Source organism: Sorex fumeus, unplaced genomic scaffold (genome assembly GCF_029834395.1).
Source record: "Sorex fumeus unplaced genomic scaffold, SorFum_2.1 ptg000034l, whole genome shotgun sequence".
In the NCBI taxonomy this organism is placed as follows: domain Eukaryota; kingdom Metazoa; phylum Chordata; class Mammalia; order Eulipotyphla; family Soricidae; genus Sorex; species Sorex fumeus.
The window spans coordinates 45,640,349-45,657,849 of record NW_026606091.1 but is presented as its reverse complement, the minus strand read 5'-3'; the positions used below and the strand labels follow the sequence as shown (position 1 = coordinate 45,657,849).

Below are 17,501 nucleotides of genomic sequence, written 5' to 3'. Positions count from 1 at the left end.
AGGTTTTAAATATTTATCTTTATTTTATTTTTTAATTTCAACCTCTCTTAGTTAACTGCATCCCAGATTGATCAGTTTGAATACATTTCCACCCCCTTCCCCCATGTGTTAAAATCATGCGTGCACTTGAAACGACTCCTCACTTTAGTTATCTGAGAAGAATCATTCTCATCAAAACAATTTTTTAAATGCTCATCAACGTTAGATTTTTGAATCTGGTTTTTCTAAATAGTCTACCTTTGTCTCGTGGAGCACTCTATTTGAAAATGATTGGCCCTGCGATGCCTGTGAGAAGATAAGAACTGCGAAGGGTCATTTCAATGGTCTTTTCTAGAAAAATGCTGGCTCCAGTGTGGCTGAACAGTAATCATATTAGGTCTCCATAGAACTTTGTTTCCAAACAGATTCCTCTCTGGTTTTCCAATCATTAGAAGAAAACCTGACGATAACAATTTTACCCAAAGTAAATACTGGTTTTTCCTTCCTGACTTGGTAGCTAAAGCAAGGAAACCTGATGCTGGGGTGCTGTCACTGTTTACATTTCTGTCCCCTTTGAAGCAGAGTGATGCCCACAGAGGTTTATCCACTGTGGCGCCCTCTTGGAAGGAAGCGGAATGCAAACTCCTTTCTAAAACATACATGGCCCCTCCCGTCCCTCCCCGCAGCCCTGTTCTCTTCTCTGAGTCTTCAAGGGAGGTTTGCCCGTCCCTTGTACCTAAAGTGGCTTGCACGGGGACATTTCTGTGGTCTTGAAGAATGCAACATTCTCCTAGTTTGTAAATACGGACGGTGAATAGTGATCGTGAACAAGAGTGTTTACTGCATAAATCAGGCAAGGGCCCCGGGAAGTTCATTTGTTTTTAGTTCAACCCTAGATTTTAGAGAAAAACTGCATTTTCCCTCCATAGGAACCACACCCCGTGGCACTCAGGGGCTACGCCTGGCATCATGCTTGGAGAAACATGTGGTGCCCCAAATTGAGCTGGGCCTTCCTCCAATCCTTTGAACTATCTCTCCACCCCATCATGTTTTTATTCTTTTTTTCTTTTTAAAGAAAAGAATTTCATTTTGTGATTGGGAAATAGTACAGAAACCCCGTACCTTGCATATGCCGATCTAGTTTAATCTCCACCATCAGATGATCTTACGTGTAACACCCAATCAGGTATTGACCTGGAGTGGCCCAGAGGTTCCATACGCTGCTGGACTCAAGCAGCAGCTAAATCTTAAGTGACAGCATAACATCCTTATTGTCTAAAGTGGATTAAGTTGGGTAAAGGTCTGTGGATAAAGTTCATCTCATCTTTGAGATGAGATTTTTGGATGCCCAAAAAGGACAAAATCCTCCAAACTATAAAGGTGGTAATAGCCATTAAAAATTATGTCCAGAGAAGGATATCACGGAATATAATTTAATGTTAGTCTGTGAGTTAAATTATAACTCATTCTGATTTTAATAGCACCTCTAGTAATTCCTGCTCCAAACTGTATAGTCTGTCTTTCCTGGTTATGAGTCAGTGCAGGCTCCAACTTACATGATAAACACATCTTACCTCCTCTTTACTTTTTCTTTGCTTTCTTTGATAGGAACTATACCACGAGTTGCCATTCAACAATGGAAGTTCTATTGGCCCTCATGCTCTGAGGTTATTCTTAGCTCTGTCCTTGAGAAACACTCCTGGTGATTCTGGGACCACATGCAGTGCCTGGGATCAAACCCAAGCCTTCTGTATGCAAAAGCGTCAAGCTATCTCTTCAACCCCATTAGCTATCTTCATTAAGATATGTCTCTGACCTGATTACCACAAACTTTTGCCACTTCAAATATATTGAACTTCAATTATTATGATTATTTGCTTATACGTCTTCTTCACTAAAGTTGAAAAAATGGTCTAGAAATGAATTATGTCTACCTCTGTATCCTTAAGAGTTAACCATTCCACAGACTATAGCAGCATTCAATAAATTTAAAGGCATGCCAATATTTATCCTATGAACTGTGGCCAAGTCAGTTTTCTTCTTAACTTTAATGCTTCATCTGGATTTAGGATATACGAAATAGAAATTCTTAAGTCACTATTTCTCAGAGTGGCTCAGAGACTACCTAGTAAGTTTCCTTTGGGAAGTTGTTAGAAGACTAAGAGAGATCTAGCAAATCCAGATCTCTGGAACTATATCGTGAGGCTCTCCTTTTCACAAGATCTGCAGATTCTTTTCATGTGCAGTGATGTTTAAGAGTTCCATTAATCTATGGGTTGGAAGGACAGAATATTGTAGTTAATAAGTTGCTTGCCTTGAATGCAACTGACCCTGATTTTATCTCCTGAGGGTGATCAGGTGTGACTCTTGAACCTCATTGATCATGGCCCAAACATCCCCTCTGCCCTGCAACCCTCCACCTCCTGCTGCCGCCAAATGAGTTCATTAACTCATCAGCTTAGTTTTTATCTCTTCCTATATAGACTTTGAAGTGAATATTACCAATGATATGACCATAAATTAAGCAAAACAACAGCACATTAATGCTGAAAAGGAAACTTCTGGTCAGTCTATTTTTACAGATACTATGACTAAACTTCAAATTGGCTTCTGAGAAACATTCCAGATAGGAAAAATAGCAAGGTAAAAGAAAACAAATTATATAGTTCGCACTAGAGAAAGGAAAAAATGAGTTTCTCAAGAAAGACCAACTTTTCCTTCAGGCACTATAATTTTAAAGTAATTTCACACTTGAGGTTTGCTTTAGATCTGAGTGATGAAACAATCAATAAGTTCAATAATATTTTTGGCAAACAACTTATAACGAGTAACATATGATGTAAGTTCAGGATAGAGTTCCAAGTTGCCAGAGCTTTCATATTATCATACTTTATTTATTATTTTAGTTAGACAGATTGAATCTAAATAAACTTTTTTTCTGATAAAAACTCATCTTCATAGATTTCCTTAGATAAACCTCACAGTGAGGCCAAACCAAATTTACAAGTACCAATAATGCAGGTACAAAGCATTGCTGATAGGGTGTAGATTTATCTTCTTTGGAAACCACATGAGCAGTTGGTAATGTTGACATTCTATTTATGAAATTTGAGAAGCCTCACCAGTAGTATTCTCTGGGGAGAAGTCATCCAGCTTTTTACCAATCCAAACAACTGAAAAATATCAGCCAAGAACCAATATTTACCTAAGAGTCACCATGTTAGACACTGGACAGATGCTACCTTAGTCCATTTAAAGAACTCTGACGCGAGTCATAGTGTTCCCTTTCACAAAAAAAAGGAAATAGACTTGCAAAGGTTAAGTAAACTATCTGCTTCTATCACTGGTAAGAGATAGGGTCAGGATTGACACTCGGTCTTTGTCTGATGCTGAAACATGGGAATGCTCCAGAGTACAGATCTACATATTGTGGAGAAAGGAGAGGTATGAAAATGAGAAGTGGAAGATGTTCTCAGTTAGGAACCAAGACATCTAAATACCTTGTGAAATTCAGCAAAACACTGATTTTGCTGGTCTCATTTCCTTCTCTGCAACATGAGGGGTTGAGTTATTTAATGTTTAAGGACCACTCCAGATTTAAAGTTTCTGATAGGATCAAAAGTCAACATTGTTTCTGATAAAAATTCAGTTTTTCCTATTGGAATTTTTCCCTTCTATCTGAAATATAAATAACATAGTAGACCCATAATTGTCCTTTATGTAAGTGCTTAAATCATAGTTTCTGTTGCTCAAAAGTGATATTATTTGTAGAACTAGTATTAATTAATTAATTAATTAAGAGTTCCATTAATCTATGGGTTGGAAGGACAGTATTGTAGTTAATAAGGTACTTGCCTTGAATGCAGCTGACCCTAATTTTATCTCCTGAGGATGATCATCAGGAGTGACTCTTGAGCCTCACTGGTCATGGCCCAAACTTCCCCTCTGCCCTGCAACCCTCCACCTCCTGCTGCTGCCAAATGAGTTCCATTAACTCATCTGCTTAGCTTTTATCTCTTTCTATATAGACTTTGGGACTCACACATGAAGGAACTGGCAGAGGAACCCAGGTATTCAGGACCTAGGGCTGAGATCTCTGTTCTGGATTGGGCCTGTTCTGTTCGGGACTGGGCCTCCTCCATCCAGATCTCCCATCTTCCAGTAGATAGACAGTTACACCCACCAACTGCCATGTAACCCCATCAATGACCAAGATCCAGAGACTATAAAACCAAACTCCCAGAAGCTACTGTCTAGTTCTCACCACTCTCAGAGAGCCTGGCAGGCTACCGAGAGTATCCTGCCCGCATATATGCCTCACTAGGAACACCTGTAAAGGTGATTAGAAGCTTCCCCCGAAGCCTCCATCCCTCTCGAAGAGCCCCGCAAGCTACCAAGAGTATCCCGCCTACATGAAAGAACCTAGCAAGCTACCCATGGACTACTTGATATGCCAAAAACAGTAACAATGATGATTCTCATTCCCCTGACCCTGAAAGAGCCCCCAATATGCCATCAGGCTACATCAGCACGTGACAGGGATAGATCGAGACGTTATTGGCGCCCACTCCAGCAAATCAATGAACAATGGGGTGATAGTGATAGTGGTAGTATTAATCCTTGAATGATGACTATGTGCCAAGTATTTTTATTAAGAACTATAAATATATCATTTTATTTTGTCCTTTCATAATGTACAGGATAGAAAATACTATTACCCTTATTTTAGAGGCAGAGAAATGAGGCAAAAAAGAAACTAAGCAACTACCTTAAGTTCTACAATTTTTAAGTGAGCAAGCCAGGATTTGAACCAGGAAGATTTTTCTAGTCTCTGGAGCCCAGCAGTTTTTTCAGGAGTCTAGGGTCCTTGTTATTATCTGGTACATTAAATTCCCTCTAAAAATCATGGTATAGTTCATAATTCATAAAACTGAAGATTCTAATTTAAATTTGAAAGTCATATATCTGATTCCTGAAGAAAATAACTAAATGTAATATTATTTGAAAATTCCACAGAATTCTATGATCCTTTTGCAGGATTCAAAATTGTTCCATTTTGAAATTAAGTCCAGTGAAGACATCCCCATCTCTGTCTCACATCGTATCTGGAAAATCATGAGATAACTGTTGAATGAATTAATGCATTCTAGACAAAGAAACATCTTTTTTCACGTATGACTCTACGTTTGAACTTGTGCCTCTCATTTTTATGCCTTAAAATTAAAGTGAAAAGATTCCTTAGCAAGAATATACATATTCCTCTCATGATAATTTTTATTTCAAATAATATAGTTCAACATTATAGTAATAATTCGATGGTCTTAGAGAATTTCAGACCAATCTTTGAAGTACATTTTTCTTCAGATTTTCAATGAGAAAGACCTACCTATTGCTATTTAGTGTTATTTCCTTAATGAAATAATCGTATACCCTTTTCCTTTTAGAGAAGTTTACTGACAGTTCTTCAACTAAAGGACTAGATTACCATTGTGTTTTCTAAAGCACTACAGAAACTTGTAGATAAGAATGCAACATAATATCCCATGGAATAAAAAATCAATGGGGTCAAAGTCTTCTTTTAGAACATGCATTATATTAATCATGCAATTTAAATTTCCCCTTGTTAGCCTCCAGGGCTAGCAAATGTTCATGGGCTCTCATTTATTTTTAAAATACACATTGGATTCATGACAACAAATCAAACCTGTTAGTGGCATCAAACAAGTAGAATTGATGCCGGGAACAGGGACCACTGCAAATTTTATCAAAACTGCAATCACTGACAACACAGCACACATGGGGTTTTAAATACCTCTCTCTGTGACATTTGTCATATTAAGAGCTGCAGCATAAACAAAGGAAAAAGCAAATCAAATGTTGTGTAAACATTCCATGATCACTTCTACTCTGTCCTAGATGCAATAAGGAAATCTGATCACTAGTAAAGAAGGCAACCAGATGTCGACATTTTACAAACGGTGTTGATTTCTTGTAGTTGTTTCTATTGACATTTGCCTCTGGAAGCACCACAAATATGTGATGGAGTACACATAAATTATATCTTTGGGTTTTAAGTTGTTTTCTAACTATCTTAGACACTGCATATGTCTTCAAAAACTCATTACAAGCCTCCAAAGACCTGGGAAGTCTAAGGGTGCATGGTGAGCTTTTCAAACATCAGAGAAATGGACTAACGTTACTCAAGTGCTCTGACAGGCGATGGAGAATTATTTACTGAAACCATGTAAATTTGCCAAATGCCTTTTCTTCTGTCCTCACTCCCTAAAAAAATCCTCTCTGAAGTGGGGAGACAGGATTCTGCTTTTGAGGCCTTGCGGAAATGAAGAGTCATTTAAATACTGGGGAAGCCTACAGTAGGCCTCCTCTATGTAAAAGGATTCTGTTCTTGTTCCCGTATTGCTTCCAGAGCCCTTGTATTAATGCCAAGGCATGTCTTCCACCTAGTGGTTACCTGCTCTTGTTTCTAGTTTGACCATTGCTCAATTTTCCCTTAAAAGCTTAAAACTCCATGACAACAAGATAATCAGAGAGAATGTAATCAAAAAGGAGCTGATAAAGCCCAATATCCGTCTATTTTAATTTGAATCTCAAGTAGTCGCCACTCAATCAGATTCTAAACACAAAATAGAGTTCATTTTAATGTGATATTTACAGTCTATAATAGTCAGTTCCAAATAAGTAATTTCATAATATATTTTAGTCAGGCAATATAAGAGGGAATTTATGAGGACTATGTAAGAATATTAGATATTTTTACATTAAGTGGATCTTGTCTAATGAACAGACATGATGAACTCTTAAGCTATTAAAACAAGAAGTACTGTCTATTAAGCACAAAGTTTAAGAGGAAAGATATCTCTCTGGTCAAGAGCAGGAAAATAAGACCAGAGTTTTATTCAAAGGTCATCCAAAGTTTTCATGAAGTATCTCTCCTCAAAATCTTTAGCCCTACCCTCAAATCATCATACTGTCATAGAGCCCTGCCACTGGGTGTCTTCCTGGCCATTAGACATACTCAGGAGAAAAATGCTTCAGGAAAGATAGGAGGAATAGCGTGGGTCATTATTTGGATGTACACTAGACCTAAAGTAGCACATGAAGAAGATTAAAGAATTATAAGACCACTTCCCTTCCTTAAGATATATTTCCCTCTCTGTGACACTGAAAAGCCTGAATGTAATTTCTGATCTCAGCTTAACAAATGTAATATGCATCAAATATAATTATTTGGGAAGAGAGAGGCTGCATGAAATAAAACCGCTAACAGTGATGCTTCATCTCTGAATGAAGAAGAACATATTTTTAATAATGACCTAAATTGAAAGGAATATTTCAAATAGGCAGGCAGGGAATCAGTATTCATCAATTTATTAATTGTCTTTGTTTTAGTATTGCATATTTCTTCTCATATATTGAGTAAGCAGAGGAAAGTTCAAGTGCAGGAGCTACAAGCCAGGGGAAGACAAATCTTAATTTCAAATATATTAAGATATATAACAAAGGAAACAAAAATTATCCAGTGATGATTATAAGAAACTGATAACTCTGAGACGCAGTCCACAGTTGGTAAAATATTTTTAAAAACAGGCATCTAGGAGTCTACAAAGTAGCACGTGTAATTTTTCTGACACTCATCACAGCTTATCCTGAAGTTCACTCTTTCAGAAGTAGGTATCTGAGACAGAGATCAGCATTTCTAAAGAGCCTTCATGGTTGTTATTGACAACTTTCATGCATTCCAAGTGTCTGTGAACTTTGAGAAGCTAGACCTTGCCAGTTGACATCAGTACACTTATGTAGTTCTCACCTAGCACTGCTTCACTTTCTATGGGTACTTACCTTTATTTTACTTTATGCATCAATGAAATCCTTGCAGGTGAAGAAAATGTTCATTGAGAAATCAGAACCAAATCAAACTTTGTAGCCTCTAAGTTACCATAGGATCCAAACTTTCAGATTTCTTCCAAAAACTAAGAATCACGGGGGATAGAGCAATAGTACAAGTGGGTAGGGTGCTTACCTAGCCCACTGACAACCTACGTTTGATCCCAAGCATCCCATATGGTCCCCTGAGCACTGACAGGAGTAATTTCTAAATGCAGAGCCAGGAGTAAGCCCTGAGCATTGCCAGATGTGGACACAAAACAAACAAAAGTAAAAAAGAATCAAATGGTAGAAAATTCATCAGCAGCTGGATTGAGCTGGCTCTTTCACTTCTACGAGCCTCGGGTTTATTATTTTTATGGATTAAGTCCTTCCTTAAGAAAATAGCATGTTCCAGAAGAGCAGAATGGAGCAAAGAAACTGCAAAAATAATATAGCAAACTAATGAACACAGGGTTGATGCCATCTTATCAAAATAGTGTACTTGGAAGAAATACTTTTCCCAAAGCACAAACACATATACAATTTAATATTCCTAATTATAAAGGTCTTATTCTGAAAATTCAAGAAGTTGATCACTACATAAAGTACATGAAAAGTTACCTTCTATTCTATGTGCATAGATTATTACTTAAAGTTTTGTATATGTTATATTCTAATAAGTAGTATTTAATATGATATTCTTTAATTTCATTTTTATTTATAAATACAGTAACAGTAGTAATGAGTTAATATCGCAAAAGAAATAAAAAGTACTTTACACATAGTAAACACTGTATTAATGGGCCATAGAGGTTGCCTTGCATTTGGCCATGCCTAGTTTGATCCCTAACACCATGTATGGCTCCGTGAGCACTGCCAGGATTGACTCCTGAGCAGAAAGTCAGATATAAGCCCTAAGCACCATCAGTTATAGACTCAAAGCCAAAAAATAAAAAATAACCTCACAATGTAAATGCCTTATAAATTTTAAAAATAAGAATTAAAAACAGCAAATAATAGTGTTATGTCTGCATATATTAATTTATCTGATCACGATAGCAAACTTGAGATCTAGGAAATGGTTTTGTTTCTATTTTAGAGATAAGGAAACTAAGATTCAAAGTCAATCAACAAACTCAAATCAGATACATGATTAATATTTTTAGACTTCTATTTTTTGTTTTTGGGTTACAACCGGTTGTGCTCAAAGCTTATTCCTGGCTCTGCACTCAGGAATGTGCTCAGAGGACCATATCTGATGCCAAGGATTGAACCCAGGTCAGCCATGTGAAAGGCAAGCACTCCCTGTTCTACTATCACTCTGGCCCCTGTTCATCAATGTTTCAAGATTATTGTGAAAAAGTTCATTGAGCTTCCCTTTACTTTCACCCATTGGGGTTCGTATGTTTCTTCTTAACTTTTTATCTAAGTTTTTCCAATTTTGTTAAGTTCCCATTTATTATGCTGTTGAGTTCAGATTGCCATAATTTTTTAAATAGTTACTTATTCAATTTTACATTTCCCACTTCTCTGCACTAAATTCTAAATTTTGTCAAGGTGACTTCATGCTCGACTTAGCGAAATTCTGTCAAGCTGATGTTGTGCTTAACTTCACTACTTCACTCTGTATCTTAAATATGCAATTTATATCATCCATTTATTCCTTTCTAATCATTATATTTTCACTTGAAAAAATTACATTTAGTTTCTTATCGGAATTATTTCTTATTAATGTATTTATCTCTTCTTTTGTTTCTTCTCTTGTGACTTTAATTAAACATGCTCACTTAAAATTCATACCATGCTATTTTATTAACTGAATTTCCTGGAACTTTAATCCCTTTGAAAATTGTGTCAGGTAACTCACTCAAGGCAGATTGTTTCCTATGAATACTATCATTCTTATTATGAATTCACCTCAGTGTTGCTTTATCTATTAAAAATATATATATAATCTGGGTAAGGCATTTTTTTGTTAAATTTTTTTTTAAATTTTCAGTTATACCCAGCAATGCTCAGGGGTCATACCTAGCTCTGTACTCAGAAATCACTCCTGGTGATTTACAGGGTAACCATATAGAATGATAGGGGTTGAATCCAAGTCAGCTGCATGCAAGAAAAGTGCCCTACCCAGTTTACTCTCTCTCTAGCCTCTCTTTCTTTCTTTTTTTATTTGAATGTGGTTAAATTTTGGTTGTAGAACAAATTTTCCAGCTGGTGACTGTACCCACAAAATGGCTTTAGCATCAATATCAAACACCCAGAATAGAGTTCTGTGGGTTGATTATTCATTCATAATGAAACTTGACTTTTTTCTCCCTCATATCTAGAATTGAGGTAAAGACAGAAACAATCTGTTATTTATCAGTACCAGTGAGTGGAATTTTCCCAACTCATCTTTTTATTTTTATTATTCTCTTCCTTATATGAGAATTTCAGTGTTACATGGCACTTATATGGAGAGCAAGACCTTGTCTCCTCTCCCGTAAGGGGTATGAATACCAAGCTTCTAGAATATAGAGATGGGTAGCTCTTTCAGTTCCTCAGAATGAGGCAAAACTAATTCAAGAACTCCCAGCTGTGTTTTTTGTTTCCCACAGTTTGGGGATATTTATATTTTATTATTATGGGCTGGAGCGATAGCACAGCGGATAGGGGGTTTGCCTTGCACTCAATCCATGTGGCCGACCTGAGTTTGATTCCTCTGCCCCTCTCAGAGAGCTGGGCAAGCTACTGAGAGTATCTCGCCCTCACCGCAAAGCCTGGCAAGCTACCCGTGTGTATTTGACATGCCAAACACAGTAACAAGAAGTCTCACGATGGAGACATTACTGGACCCGCTTGAGAAAATCGATGAACAATGGGAGGACAGTGCTACAGTGCTATTATGGTTATACTACTATTCTAGTGTTTCTTGGTGTTTGTGGCACTGTAGTACTGTCCTCCCATTGTTCATCAATTTGCTCGAGAAGGCACCATAACGTCTCTATTGTCAGACTTGTTGTTACGGCTTTTGGCATATTGAATATGCCACAGGGAGCTTGCCAGGCTCTGCTGAGCGGGCGGGATACTCTCAGTAACTTGCTGGGCTCATGAGAGGGGGCAAGGAATCAAACCGGGGTTGGCCACATGCAAGGCAAATGCCCTACTCGCTGTGCTATCGATCTAGCCCGGTGTTTGTAGTAGGACAATTTTCATTATCTTGTCTATCATATTACTGGAGCTGTCAGTGTTTAATACTCACTTTGTGTGTTTGATACATAAATTATCATGATCCATCATGTCTACTATATTCTTTTGGAATATTCTCAAATCCTTTGCCCTATTTTCCTTCCTGGCAAAATGCCAATGCTTGCTTCTTGGCCTTGGATTTCGCTTTCTCCTCTTTCTGAATGTATACCTATTGTAGTGAGCAACTGGGGAGTTTCTGCAACTCTGAAAATTAATATCAGTATATATTCATGACCCCATTTATTACTAAAATCTTAATGTTGTCCAGGAATTCTGGATTCCCTTGTGAGTCACCTCTCCCATTCCCCATAGCTATTTAAAAGTCTGCTCTCTTCTTCTCTCAGTCCAACTTTACAAAAGTATTTCAGATGATAACCTTATCGTTACCTCTTAGAGAAAATAGAGATCATCAGAATAGAGTGTTCTCAAATTTCACTCACCAAACTTACTTATTTAAAATAGAAGACAACTATTTCCTCCTTCCTTGCTATTACGAGAACTAGTTTCCTGATTCCTAAGTAGGGTGATCATTTGATTCATCATCAAAGACTGTGTACTTTTGGAAGTAAGTGTCAGTCTATTAATAATTATTCCAGGAAAACAGGTGTAAACCAGAACTACCCTGGACAACCTGGGACATTGTGGGTCCCCACTGTAGAAAGATTTTCTCCCACTGTAGAAAGATTTTTTCCCCCTTTTCCCATGAATATGTCTCTTTGCCTTCTTAACCAGCAAAGTTCCCTTAGCTATTGTCTCTTGCTGTTATGTTGACATTTTCCTTTTCTCTGGGGTTCTTCTAATTGGTATTTGAACATTTTGAAAACAATTTTTTAGCATTTCAAATTTTAAAAGATAAATATTACAAGAATAACACCTGTATAGCATAAGTGTTATCCGTATTATACTTTTTTCACTTTCGCTCCTTGTCAAATTTGTTGGAAATATGCTTACACTATCTTAATTCAGTTCCTTTTCCTTCATTTACAGAATTCTGACTTCTGTCATCTCTATTTTGACACTGCTCTTAACAATATCATATATAATGATTTTGTTCTTGAGTAGAACAGTGTTGAATATTATTAAACTTCTTGAACACGTCTCTGTAGGCTTAACTTTATTATCCTCTCTGTTCTTCAGTTTTCTGAAGTAGCACAGTTGATGAGAACTTCCTCTCAGACTACCAGTGAGGATTAAATAAGATATTCCACGCCAAGAATTTACAATTTTAAAATGTGAGCCATCTCATTTCTCATTCTTTTAGGAAGATGAATTAAAAGTTTCTAACAGTAATTTTGTATATTGCTATTTGAAGCTTTAAAGACAAGAAGGGATATAATATCTTTTGGTTGCTATTCTAGTGATCCAGCAGCTGGAAGATGGCCGTGTACAAGGAAGCTTTACTTCTGTATTGGAGTGTTGCTTTTATGTTGTTATGACAAATAAGATTTAGTGAATGCATTATACAAATCCATGGCCTGGCATGCTTATCCTCAGCAGAAGCTTGCAATCTCTCTTTTTCTGGCATGCCCTTTTGTGATGAGTTCCCCAGCATCAAATGGCACCATAGAGTTCTTTTTCTAATTTGCTCGAGCTAATTCACAGTTACTTATACAAAATATAACAAATGTTCAGCTCCCAACTGCACATACCTAATTTCATTTTTAGCCCTCCCTATTTCTAAGTTAGCACACATTCACAGGCATTTTGGAGGTTTGTGTAGTTGTCTCTCTGTTCAGTTGGTCCTGCTTTTAAATAGATCATGTCTAAATTATATCTTTTGATAATACCTCAACTATTTCTTTATAGTGAACCTTTTAGAGCTTCAAACACTAAATCAGATTTATTTTAATTTTATTTTATAATATAATAATTATAGTTGGTGCCATTTATTAAATAGCTATTCTGTAGTGTTAAAGATGTGACACGTTTTCAGTATATTGACAGCTTTTTGGGAACTTTAATGAAACAGAAATAGATGTGAGTGTTAGAGTAATTTTATTGTCAGAGTACTTTCACTTATTGTCAGAGTAATTTTAAACTATATGATGACTCTCAATATTAGCAAATTTAATAAAATTTCTAGCACTTATTAATGTTAAAGCAATGAACATCAGCATTTAAATATTAGGTAAAATGAAGATAGTAGTCTTTCTTAGATATGATACAAATTTAAAAAGCAAGGAAAAGACAGATTATAATTGTATTCCAATGATAATAATTTCCTCTAAACCAACACTAAAGCAAGCTATATAAATATCTATGTAAATATGTCCTAAATAATCACTGTTGTATATTGAAATGCGGAGGGCCCCCATTTGCTATTTTGAAAAGTAAAATCTTTATGATATTGTGTACAAATGGATAATATTAAGGATTAGAGAGGTACTATAACACTAATGCTTACACTATCTTAATTCAGTTCCTTTTCCTTCATTTACAGAATTCTGACTTCTGTCATCTCTATTTTGACACTGCTCTTAACAATATCATATATAATGATATTAACTCCTCCTGGGCACTTGCCCTGCATGTGATCAACTTTTTTTTTGATCCCTGGCACCACGTATGGCCCCTAGGAGTGATCCATGAGAACCAGGAATAAGTAAGACCTGAGCACTGCCAGGTAAGGCCCCCAAACAAAAACCAAAGGATAGCCCTAATTCTGTTTCACACCACTTATAGTTTAAGGACACTGAGCTAGGCAGAGATTCAACGTATTTAAAGGCATAATTGGGTGTGGTCGTGTGTTTGTTAATTCTTTGCTGAATAATTTATATCAGCTTGTTGGCATACTGAACAATAGATAGTATTAAAAAGATACTAAATTAATTATAGCAATTATGTTGTAAATGCATGTTTCTTTTCTTTACATCTGTCATTTTAGTTTCACGGCAACTTAATATTTTTTCCAGGAGGAGTTAATAGAAATGTTATAAGCAATTGACGTAATGTCATAATAAAAGTGTTCTATCAATAAAAATATGAGAAATGAGAACATTAAAACTAAGAGGAAGTTCTAGATGGCAAATTAAATAATCTTAAAGGACCTCATAGAAAACTGTATAATTGAGAAGGAAGATATGTTTGAAAGGACAGATTTTGGTCTAACAGATACAATCAAAGTAAACTAAGGAACTCAGAAGTCTTCCTATGTGAAATTATAACTTTTGACAACATATAATAATCTAAAATTTCATCAATTACATGAGATAAAAGGGAATAGATAGATGGTTCTCAAGGTCAACATTTCTTTATAGTTTTCAAAGGGCAAGATACTCTGCTGAGTGCTGTACATACCTTACCTCATTGAGTACTCATAACAAATGTGTCTTAGATGAGGAAATTGAGAGCCCAAGAGCCTAATTTTATAGCTTGTAACAGGAAGAACTGGAAATAGTTTTGTAGTCATTTTACTCACCCAGCACAGGAGTACTGATGTTTTTTATTGTTAAACAAAATTTGATATTAGGGCAAGAAGGATCCAATGGAGCTGGAGCAATAGTACAGCGAGTAGGGTGCTTTCTTTGTAACTGTCCAACCTGGATTTGACCTTGGCACCCGAAATGACCCTTGAGCCCCACCACATGTGTGATCCCTGAGCTCAGAGTGAGAAGTAAGCTCTGAGCACTGCCAGGTGTGGTCCCCCAAAACCGAAACAAAAATAAGAATCCAACAAACTAACGTGAAAAGATACTTAGGCCTTCTGGATCAGGTTTCTTAGTGAAAGCTTTTTCTTTCCACAGCTATTGGGTGAACTTGCTGATTTTAAATAAATATTTAAAAACTGAAAATAATTTTGACAATGTAACAGAACTAAGACTATCCTTGGTTATACATTTTGAGCCAGTGTTTTATTTTTTTCAATATTTTGACAGAATATAATCTGAAAATGGTTTTCCCTTTGTTCAATTTCAGGGGGTAAAGTTTGGACCACACCTGGTGGTGCAGTGACAGGAATTAAACAGTGAGATGCATACAAGTAAGTGTTTTAACTCCTGTCCAAGATCTCTGGCCTCTATTGTTGATATTTGTAAGTCATGTGTTCATGAAGAAAAGAAAACAATGAATATTTTAAAATTTGGGAAGAAAGGCGAATTATCCAAGTCAGACATCAATATAAATGGAGTGCCATTTTTTCATATTACAATAAATTTAGTCAGTTTTTGCCCAATATACCAGTTATGCTGGGTAACCGAAACATTGCATTTATTGTAATATGATAAAATGTCATTTCTGTGTTCAGAGACTTAATCTAATCAGTTGACGGAACTAGAGAATCTGTATCTATGATTTTGCAACTTAAAACACAGCCTTCCCGGAAGAATCTAGTAACATTTAATGCCCCTGTAACAGAAAGATAAAAGTTCCTTACCCTCAACTTCCAGTTTGACCACTTTGGAATATGCTGTACCCAGGCTGTTTTTGGCCACACATCTATAATGTCCTGCATCTTCCTTTTGCACATTATGAATCCTTAAACTCCCAGATTCAAGAACTGCAATTCGAGAATTTTCCTGACAGGGATAGAAACATGACTTTTAAAACATCATGGTTATATCAAGGACATATTTCCTCTACTTCACCAAGTCATTTTGATCACTGTTATTACCAAAAATAGCATTGTAATATTTATTTGGCATGTATTATGTATAACATACAAAACTAAATGAGATAGTATAATATTACCTAAAGTAATTTTTAAAAAGAAACATAACATGTAGTTTATTTTATTTTCTTTCGTCACTGAAGATACAAAATATTTTATTTCCTAAAATTTACGTCGAAGCCTGCATGACTAATAGCATTGGTTTTATCTAACCACATTTAGTGCATATCTTATGTAGTATCATATAAAACATATATTATGTGATATTGCATAAGATATATATTCCCAAAGGGAATATATACTATTTGAAAAAATGTAAAATTCTACAAATAATATAAAATTGATTTTTAAAGTTAAACTATACATTTATCACTGGGCTGGAGCGACAGTACAGTGGGTAGGGCATTTTCCTTGCACATGGCCAACATGGCTGACCTGGGTTCGATTCCTCCGCCCCTCTCAGACAGCCCATCAAGCTACCGAGAGTATCTCTCCTGCAGAAGCAAAACCTGGCAAGCTACTCGTGGCGTATTGGATATGCCAAGTCTCACAAAGAAGACGTAACTGGTGCCCACTTGAGCAAATCGATGAACAATGGGAGGACTGTGCTACCATGCTACATTTTTCACCTTATCTTTTTGAGTGGGGTCTTTAAAAGATACCTTGGTTTATTTAAAGATTCTCTAATTTACTAAAATAATTTTCTAAAACACTAAAATTTAAAGATACTTTAAATTTTATTGAATGACTATAGTTTTATAACATGATATAGACTTAAGATGTGCAGCATTTATATATATATATACTCTACATTATTATCTCTCAATAAAAATTTCATTTTTCATCCTCACAACTTTATCAATCCATCTTTATCCCATCTCTTCCACTAAACACTATTTTGTTCTTATTTTTTCACTATTTTGTTCTTATAGTTATGTTTCTGTTACAGAAAATGCACCAATATTTATAACAAAAAGAATTATATAGGTTATAAGAAAATTTTGATATTGTTTTATTACAAGAAACAAAATTTTAAATTGATGAAATTGATATATCAATTTTATGCTCTAATTTAATACATTCTTTTTAAATGGGCTGGAGCCATAGCAGAGCGGGTAGGGCATTTGCCTTGCACGCGGCCAACCTGCCGACCCAGATTCAATTCTTCTGCCCTTCTCGGAGAGCCTGGCAAGCTACTAAGAGTATTTCGCCCGCATGGCAAAGCCTGGCAAGCTCCCTGTGATGTATTCTATATGCCAAACACAGTAACAAGTGTCACAATGGAGACGTTACTGGGCCCGCTCGAGCAAACCAATGAACAAGGGAGGACAGTGACAGTGACAGTTTTTAAATATGTTATGTCCGTGTGTTTTACAATCACTTACCCTGAGAGTGCTCTCCCCCTTAATCCATGAAACTGAAGGCTTGGGATTGCCCATTGTTGTACATGGTAGAACTGCTTTTAATCCTTCTATTATTTTTACGTTTATGGGAGGACGAGTTATTCTAGGTTCTAAGGAAAATCAAAGTTCAAAATTAAAAAAAAATCTGACTTTACTGAACTTAGAATTTCTAACTTTCTATTTAATTCTAAATACCCAGTTTCAGAATAAATTTAGGCATAGACATAATATGTTTCAAAACGTACCAAGAACATCCACAGTTTTTTAGCAAATATAAAGCAAATTATGTTTATCTCTTTTATTAGTGTCTAAATTGAAAAACAAATTAACAAACTTAATAGGGATTCAGAATTATCATAACCTTTAAAAAAGAAATTGTCGATCAATATAGTTTT

General features: G+C 36.0%; 1 protein-coding gene across 5 annotated transcripts in view; it reads right to left on the bottom strand.

Annotated features, from left to right (window-relative positions):
• The window catches only part of MUSK (muscle associated receptor tyrosine kinase), an 81,393-nt gene that overhangs the window by 45,205 nt on the left and 18,687 nt on the right, over positions 1-17,501 (bottom strand). For all 5 annotated transcript variants that reach the window (XM_056117300.1, XM_056117303.1, XM_056117301.1 and 2 more), the window contains exons 4-5: positions 17,089-17,216; positions 15,470-15,611 (exon numbers count right to left, since the gene is read on the bottom strand). In XM_056117300.1, coding sequence (XP_055973275.1) covers positions 15,470-15,611; positions 17,089-17,216 — 270 coding nt within the window. The remainder of the gene's footprint in view (positions 1-15,469; positions 15,612-17,088; positions 17,217-17,501) is intronic.